The sequence below is a fragment of the Oncorhynchus gorbuscha genome, unplaced genomic scaffold, assembly GCF_021184085.1.
Source record: "Oncorhynchus gorbuscha isolate QuinsamMale2020 ecotype Even-year unplaced genomic scaffold, OgorEven_v1.0 Un_scaffold_8:::fragment_6:::debris, whole genome shotgun sequence".
In the NCBI taxonomy this organism is placed as follows: Eukaryota; Metazoa; Chordata; class Actinopteri; order Salmoniformes; family Salmonidae; genus Oncorhynchus; species Oncorhynchus gorbuscha.
In genome coordinates this window covers 66,947-75,207 of record NW_025745589.1, presented here as the reverse complement: position 1 = coordinate 75,207, position 8,261 = coordinate 66,947, and the positions used below count along the sequence as shown (strand labels likewise).

General features: G+C 40.6%; 2 protein-coding genes across 2 annotated transcripts; one reads left to right on the top strand and one right to left on the bottom strand.

The window, feature by feature from the left end:
* Nucleotides 1-231: 231 nt before the first annotated feature.
* LOC124019342 (proteasome subunit alpha type-6) lies at nt 232-3,364 on the top strand. Its single transcript, XM_046334659.1, has 7 exons — nt 232-415; nt 1,212-1,306; nt 1,432-1,513; nt 1,741-1,896; nt 2,164-2,342; nt 2,515-2,609; nt 2,824-3,364. The coding sequence occupies exons 1-7, from the start codon at nt 340-342 to the stop codon at nt 2,879-2,881; spliced, it is 741 nt and encodes a 246-aa protein (XP_046190615.1). The 5' UTR covers nt 232-339; the 3' UTR covers nt 2,882-3,364.
* A 2,107-nt stretch (nt 3,365-5,471) lies between these two features.
* Nucleotides 5,472-7,890, bottom strand: LOC124019341 (NF-kappa-B inhibitor alpha-like). Its single transcript, XM_046334658.1, has 5 exons — nt 7,518-7,890; nt 6,884-6,992; nt 6,472-6,768; nt 6,092-6,349; nt 5,472-5,876 (listed from the first exon to the last, which is right to left on the bottom strand). Exons 1-5 carry the CDS (start codon nt 7,760-7,762, stop codon nt 5,844-5,846), a joined length of 942 nt encoding a protein of 313 aa, XP_046190614.1. The 5' UTR covers nt 7,763-7,890; the 3' UTR covers nt 5,472-5,843.
* Between the last annotated feature and the right edge of the window lie 371 nt (nt 7,891-8,261).

Below are 8,261 nucleotides of genomic sequence, written 5' to 3'. Positions count from 1 at the left end.
TCTCTATAACCCAATATGTAATGCATACATTGTGATTTGCATTGGGGGCATTTATTTGAGCTTGGAACATGTTTTAAAAACCCACATTTAATGCAAATGTCACTTAAATATGAATCAATGTTCATGTTTAGAGGATTATTTTTCATACATCATGAATACATATTGGTTAATGACACCTTACTACCATTACATGGGGGACGTTTATTTCGAACGTTTCCCGAAATTCCGTGATCCGGAAGTACTTTTAGTATTGATGAGATGCTGGTTCATTTATGCATGAAGTGAGATTTGTGTTTACAACATATTTTTCACTTCTTAGCTAACCAAATTCCAACCAAGATGTCCCGGGGCTCAAGTGCAGGTTTTGATCGTCACATCACTATCTTCTCTCCAGAGGGTAGACTCTACCAAGTTGGTTAGTACGGTATATTTTCCATTTGCATGCACACAATATTGTACCCAGCTTGGTAAATGCGCTGTCATTGTTCCTAGCTAAGAAGCTAACGCTAATAAGTTGATAACTAGCTAACTCGCATTACGTCTATAGTCATTTTTTAAATTTAACATATTCAAATTCTGCATGCAGTTTTAAGGTTCGAAATTTAGTTTGACTGCCCCCAACTACTAATGTATCTAGCTAACGTTAGATATCCGCACAATAAGCAGAATGCTCAGCTTGCTAGGCTAACACCTGATAAGAAACACAATTAAAATAACTAGCTAGCTAGCTACCTACTCACTCAACATGAAACTGTCATTTGTACTAGATAGCGACTGAATACATGTTGCTTTATTGTGGTAATTGTAGACGTGAGTGCAGCTAGCTAGTGAGGGAATCTAGCTAACCACAGTATGTTGTTAGCAAGCTAGGAAGTCTCGCGAGGCCATCTTAGTAAATCTCAACGTGAAGGAAGAATGGGTGTCAGATACAATTATGTGTATAATCATTGGTCAGACATAGAGCTCCTATTTAGGATAGGTCCTATTAGTATTGTGATTCCTAATTCTATGGTATCAGAGGTGTGCTGTCATCTGAAGTGCTTTTGACCTTTATTTAACTAGGCAAGTCAGTTTTCAATGATGGCCTAGGAACAGTGGGACGACAGATTTGTACCTTTTCAGCTAGTCCAACGCTCTAACCACTACGCTACCCTGCCGACCCATGCACTGATCCGATCATGTTCTGAATAACCCTGTTGTGTTTTACACAGAATATGCTTTCAAGGCCATAAACCAAGGTGGTCTCACATCAGTAGCAGTCAGAGGTAAAGACTGCGCAGTAGTCGTCACACAGAAGAAAGTACCGGTAAGTTCAGCTGTAAAACCATGCCCATTTACCTCATTGTTTTAGGCTTTTCACAAGTGGAGTACTAACTTACTCCAACAATTTGATTCCTTAAAAATTATGTTACCTTGTTTTGTCTCTACTAGGACAAGCTGTTGGATGCCTCCACAGTCACTCACCTGTTCAGGATAACGGAGAACATTGGCTGTGTGATGTCAGGGATGACAGGTAGGAGTATGATACACAATGCCTTAGCAAGACTACTTGGTAAACTGCTACGATGGTCAAAGCCAACTCTTATTAACAACTTCACTTTTACTTGTATCCCAACTCATATAATTCAACTCTTGCTAAGAAAAGTACTCTTCCCCCTCCATGTGCATAACATTAAGGCCTACATTGAAATTGCCAATTCCCAGTGCTAGCTCTAACTGCTTGACTCTTCTCTCCTCCAGCGGACAGCAAGTCCCAAGTTCAGAGAGCGCGCTACGAGGCAGCCAACTGGAAGTACAAGTATGGTTATGAGATCCCAGTGGACATGCTGTGTAAGAGGATTGCTGACATCTCTCAGGTGTACACACAGAATGCTGAGATGAGGCCGCTGGGATGCTGTAAGTGCATGTTTATTCATGTTCACCATCACTTGATTTATGTGTGTTGGAACTGAAATTTGAAGCACAAGTTCTACATACAAGGCAGTCAAAAGCCTGGAATTGTAATGAGCCGTGTTGTACTCCTAATTTTAATTCAGACAATTATAGAAAGACAATGCCAATGCATCTTTCCCTGATATCGTTTACAACTCTTAGATTATCTTCTGTACAAACAAAATGTTCTCCTTGACCAGTATCCTGTCTTTCCTTTCTTCTGCTTTTCAGGCATGATAGTGATAGGTGTGGATGAGGAGTGTGGTCCCCAGGTGTACAAGTGTGACCCTGCAGGCTACTACTGTGGGTTCAAGGCCACTGCTGCAGGGGTCAAACAGACAGAGGCCACCAGCTTCCTGGAGAAGAAAGTCAAAAAGAAACTCGACTGGACCTTTAAAGAAACTGTTGAGGTAGAAAACCCCTTCCACTCCGCTAAATGTGTATATAGAGTACAAAGTTTAGTGATACAATGAAATTAACTACTAAGTGAAATGTTGTACGGTCAGCATTTGTTTCTCCCCTCTGCAAAAACAGTAGATGTGATTGCATTGTATCTCTCTCCTTCTGCCTCCTTCTCTTCAGACTGCCATCACCTGTCTGTCAACAGTTCTGTCAATTGATTTCAAGCCCTCTGAGCTGGAGATAGGAGTCATCACAACAGAGGATCCTAAGTTCAGGTGAAGCACCACTCTGCTCTGAAGACTCTCTCTTAGCATCATTAGGCCCCATATAAAATACAGTAAGACCTTTGTTGTTTAGAAAGCGTGTAAAAGAGGTACACTTTAGGTGTGGAGGTGTTATATTGGTCTGTCCCACTAATGTACTGCCAGAATTGTGTTGTTGCGAAGTTCATCGTGAGGAATTTGAATCTGTATTTCTTTATAACTGCAGGATTCTGACTGAGTCTGAGGTGGACATCCACCTGGTGTCCCTAGCGGAGAGAGACTGAGCCCAGAAAGACTACAGAGTCCCAGAGAGAGATGTGTAACTGAATGATGGGATTTGTAGTCCCCCTGTTGAAGAATGGTGTTATCCTTGTATTTTACCCCCTGTTCCATTAAAAATGTTTCTAGTAAATTCTTATATTTTTATTTATTTATTTTCAGTTTGATCTCTTAACCTGTCCCGGCATTTTCTCTCAGGTACTAGTGACAGACTGTGTAGGAGTATGACAATATTTTTCTTTTTAAATCAGTGCTCCATGTGTGACCCATAGATTTGACTGAATTCTGTGCACCAGGCCTTCGTTATATGACCTAGTACAAATTTGACTTTTTAACTTGTTAAAGGTCTGTTCCAGAGGTTTTGTATATGTTTTCGCTAGTAATTCTGAAAGTAGTACTCACGAGGGTTCAGGAAATGTTGCAAAGTTGTGTACTACGTCATCCATTTCGTATGTTGCATACAACATATAAATAAATTGCAATTCGTAGGATGTGTTCCAAATTTGTAAAGTGCATTTCTACAATATGTTTGTAAGTGCTTAAGATCCTATTCTCTCTTTTAAATTAGGTGACCTGACTGAGACAGATTTAGAAACTGGGAAAGTTTTGAACATTTCTGCAGAGTAGAACATTTACTTCCTGTTGTGGTTCTGCTCATTTAATTACGTCATACTGCAGAGCTGTGGTAAAGGTTCTTTACTACAGTCAGTCAACTGGTTGTGTCCTGTTTAGCTCCTATCATTTCTATGCATTCTCCACTTTCAGAAAGTCAAAAATAAATTTGTTTGAAAATGCACCTCAGGCGACAATCACAAGGCAAACCGTTTTGAGAAAAGAGTGCAGTATTTATATGTTATTTGAGGTGTCAGTAAAAGGTGTTTACATACCTGAATGCATCGCGGGTAAAGGTTGAATGGCTTCCAGATAAATGTATTATCAATAAGTGAACTAGATGGGATATTTGCCTATTGGAAAATGTCACATATTGAATGCCGTTTAGATTACAGAGGCAAAAGACTAATCCAAAGTCTCAGGATTAGTGTTTTGTTGACTCGTCATGTTAGTTCTAAGTCCAGAGGGTATGAACAGATCACATGCAGAGGTACTGTTGCGTCCTTGGGTGAGGCTGAGTCAGATTCCTTGGGAAATCCCCTGAGAATCCAGAGGTCTATAGGCGCCAACTGATGTTTATGACCCACAGCAATTATAGGGTCCATTTTACACTGCCAGTAGTCCAAATATCATGTCTTTTTCTACCACTGATGGACTATAATAGTATTTTTCAGGTGTGCAACTGGGAGTAAGGGTTGCTGAAGGAGAGCTGCGGATTTTAGAATATTTGTATGAAAATCTGTCGCCAATTGGAAACCTGGGGTATGTTAAGTCAGCTGAAATTCAGCCTTGTCCTGTGTTATACTTTTAGCTCTCAGGGTTTCCCAGTAGTCATTACTGCTTCTGGTAATACAAATAATAAGCATGGGTAATCCAGTCTGGTAAATTTCAATAATTCCCAGATTGGTGAACAGTAGGTTTTCTACAGAATGAGTCGGCTCTTCCTATGCCTACCCAGACTGATTCAGTGGTGCTTCTGTAATGTTTTGTATAAAACAGTAAGGAGCAGGAGCTCCTCTTACACATTCAATCCGGGAGGGACTTTTAAAAATGTGACTCACAGATCTGATGACCCCAACCAAGAAACCCCAGACTGGTCCTCTGTAGCTCAGTTGGTAGAGCATGGCATTTGCAACACCAGGATAGTGGGTTCAATTCCCAGGACTAGCCATATGTAAAACGTGTGCACGCATGACTGGTGCTTTGGATATAAATGGCATATATTATTTATTTATTACAAGTCCTGTGTGTATGTGGGGGAAGGGGAATTCACTTGTATTGCAGTAAGTAAAGATATCTTAAATTGAATATGACTCAAGTGAAAGTCAACCAGTAAAATACTACTTGAATAAAAGTTTAAACGTATTTGGTGTTACATATACTTAAGTATCAAAAGTATAAATAATTTTAAATTCCTTATATTAAGCAAACTAGACGACACCGTGTTCTTGTTTTTTATTTATTTGTGGATAGCCAGGGTCACATTCCAACACTCACACATCATTTACAAACGAAGCATTTGTGTTTAGTGAGTCCGCCAGATCACAGGCAGTTGCATTTTGGATTGTTCCTTTGACCCGTTTTCCTGTCCTACTAAGCATTCAAAATGTAACTAGCACTTTTGGATGTCAGGGAAAATGTATGTTGTAAAAAGTACATCCTTTTCTTTAGTGAAAGTTGTCAAAAATATAAATAAATAGTAAAGTACTGATATGTCAAAAAAACAACTTTCAAGTATTTCTACATAAGTACTTTACACCACTGGCCTTGTGTGGGATTTTCTATGTGAGTAATGTTGGCTAAGTAAGGCAGTTTATTGAGATGGTTTGATACTGTATATTACTGTGTAAAAATGGCCATGGAGAATTACTAGTGTGACAGGAAATTCAGGACTGTACTGTGAGACAGTTTGCTGAAATAATTGTGTCACAGGAAATAAACCAAAACCACAGTGCGTAAGAGTAGGAAATAAAGCAGTGAAAATCCATTTATAGATGCATATTTTATTCATTATTTTCAAGTGTTTCACTCACATTTAATAAAAACATTCACAAGTATAAAAATATCTCTGTGTATTTACAATATATTACTGATATATACATGAAAATAGGATAATTCTCTGAGGTCAGGGGAAATATTATGTGTTCCGGTGCATTTGATCTTCACAGAACACCAGACTTCCATCCCGACCGAACGGCATCTTCAGTCTTGTCTCTCTGTCGCCTTTTCTGTCTGCCGGCTCTAGGCGGCTCTCCCGAAGGCTTCTGGGACCTGGAGTTCCCACTGTGCTTTGACTGGACTGGCCCGTAGCAGCTTCATCGACTTTACTTCACGTCACCATGTGATGTGACCACTTCAATTCTGTCCGAATGTAATGTCATCGTACATCTGTGTAGAAAAAAAGAAACAACGATTCTGTAAACTCAACTCATTTAAATAGAAAAAAATGTGTATTTGTTAGTCAATAGTCAATCCACTTGAACAGATAGAGCCTTTCCCCCCTCGCTCTAGTACTGCAGTTTTTAATTAATTTAACCTTTGTTTATATAGAGATCAAATCTCTTTTACAAGTGAGACCAGTGTAGCTGTTGTTAGCTTCTCACCTGTTCATCATCAGACATGCATTCCTCCTCGCTCTCTTCTGATTCACTCTCAGGCAGCTCTCTGAGCTCCTGGTCTGTCTTCTCATACAGCTGGTGGCAGATCTCAGTGTTCTGACGCCCGTAGGTCAGGTGGTACGGCGTGTAGCCCCCGTATGTCACACTGTTGACGTCTGCCCCCAGGGAGAGAAGCCGGTGGACCAGGGACAGGTTCTGGAGGTCTACAGCCAGGTGGAGCGCTGTACGACCGCTACATTGTTCCTGAGGGGAAACAAAAATACACCAAACGTTAGGTTTTTTTGGTTTGAGAATACATTTAGGTGTTCAATCATCAATGGGGATACTTGATTATTGGCAACAGAATACCTGTGTGATGAACATACCTGTGCATTGATGTCGGCACCAAGCTGAACCAGACTCTCCACCATGGAGAGGTATCCATTAATGGAGGCAAGGTGGAGGCAGTTGTGTCCGCTGTAGTTGGGGAAGGTGAGGATGTAACTGAGGTGGCGGAGGCAGTTTTGGGTGATCACACTGAAGGAGGTGAGAGAGCCCTTCTTACAGGCGATGTGGAGGGCGGTGTTCCCACTGTCGTCTACTAACCGCGGGTCACACCCAGCCTTCAGTAGCCTCTCTACAAGATGGGGCTGTTCTGTGATTACTGCCAGGTGGAGCGCAGTCTGAGAGAAGAATTAGGTGGTTAGATATCGTTTTCAGGTGTAAGAAGTAGGTAAGAAGGAGGTATGTTTTTTAATTGATCAATTATCTATTTCCCCATTGGTCATCAATAATTACCTGTCTCTGATTGTTTTGTGCGTCCAGTAATATATTATCATTGTGTGACAGTTTGATCATATGCTCGGCTTGTTCTGTGGCTTCATGAATAATGGCCAGGTGGAGAAACCTGTGTGGAGGAGGGGAAAATAAAAGTTTTAAAAAGGCTGTGATTCAGATATGCATGGCGCATAGGAAGTGGTTGAACAAAGCGCAAACACTAGAGCCTTGTGCAATAAAGGATTTTTGGGGGGGTTATTTCCACCAGTTGCGGCTTGACACATCTGATGCATTATCATTCCTGGCATCTTGTCAGGGACTTTCCTAATTGCGCAGAGCTGACTTTAGCACCGCCTAGGCGCAGCTCTGAGGCAAAGTACATACTCATCATACAACTGAGTCCAATAGTCATTTTGTTAACTTGCAAATTATGACTATCAGCTGCTTAATTTTACAGCATCTTGATAACATGAGCATATCTGTAAGTTTTGTATACTTTATGAAAGCATACGATTTTGCATAAAATGCTGTATTCTTAAAACATTGCTTTAGATTATAATAGAATATTTCAATTTGCCTTTTTGCACTTGCAGTAGGCCTATAGGCCTACGTCCCTTTTAAATGCAACATTACCCAAAGATAAAAGTGAACTTACGTGTCGCCGTCCTCGGTCACTGTTTTCCTCCAGGGTTCATTACTGCAGGCGTTTGCCAAGACTTCGACATTGGCCACGCTCAATTCCTCCAGCTCCTTCACAAGGTTACCATATTCATCCTCTTTTAGAGAATCCAGACCGCTATCAAAACGGTCTTCTTGGCAAGGTACCATTTTCCCGTGCTTCGATTCCATATCATCATAGTTATAATCCATTTGTTTGTGGTTTGAAACTGTAACATCCATAGTGAATAGACTAACTGACTGATAAGTCGACTCACTTCTCTGTTCTCTCTCAAGTTTGGAATTGGAGTGTGTGTTGGAGGGAGGCGCCAGTGGGTTTAATGCTCTACGGGGAGGAGACAAAGAATGGGGGATTTCCACGTTGAGTTATCTCGACACAACTAGCAGGGAAACTCATAGACTGGGCTTTTATGAGAAAAATTCCCCCTCGAATTAGCCCCACAGACTCAGAGTAAGAATGAAAACTTGTAGTTTCCTATTAGACATCAAAATCTACCTGTGATGCAGACAGAAATACCTTCAATGAATGAGATAAATGAATGAGAGACAAACGGGTGCCTTTGACAGGTTCTAGAATAAATCCCTTTTCACTTGGGGAATTAATGTGTCATGAGGTAATTGAGGGAAATTACATAATTGTTCAGCACATTTTGCAGATTTTGACTGTATACAGGACAGACTAGTATTTTGGTAACTATGCATGCAGGTCAACCAGTGTGTG

What these genes read in the sequence shown, in the direction of transcription:
- LOC124019342 (XM_046334659.1), top strand. Translation starts at nt 340, where the DNA reads ATGTCCCGGGGCTCAAGTGCAGGTTTTGATCGTCACATCACTATCTTC. An exon ending in GGGTAGACTCTACCAAGTTG is followed by an intron (nt 416 to 1,211) that starts GTTAGTACGGTA and finishes TGTTTTACACAG; the next exon opens with AATATGCTTTCAAGGCCATA. An exon ending in ACAGAGGATCCTAAGTTCAG is followed by an intron (nt 2,610 to 2,823) that starts GTGAAGCACCAC and finishes TTATAACTGCAG; the next exon opens with GATTCTGACTGAGTCTGAGG.
- LOC124019341 (XM_046334658.1), bottom strand. Translation starts at nt 7,762, where the DNA reads ATGGATGTTACAGTTTCAAACCACAAACAAATGGATTATAACTATGAT. An exon ending in GTGACCGAGGACGGCGACAC is followed by an intron (nt 6,993 to 7,517) that starts GTAAGTTCACTT and finishes TCCTCCACACAG; the next exon opens with GTTTCTCCACCTGGCCATTA. An exon ending in GCATGTCTGATGATGAACAG is followed by an intron (nt 5,877 to 6,091) that starts GTGAGAAGCTAA and finishes TTTTCTACACAG; the next exon opens with ATGTACGATGACATTACATT.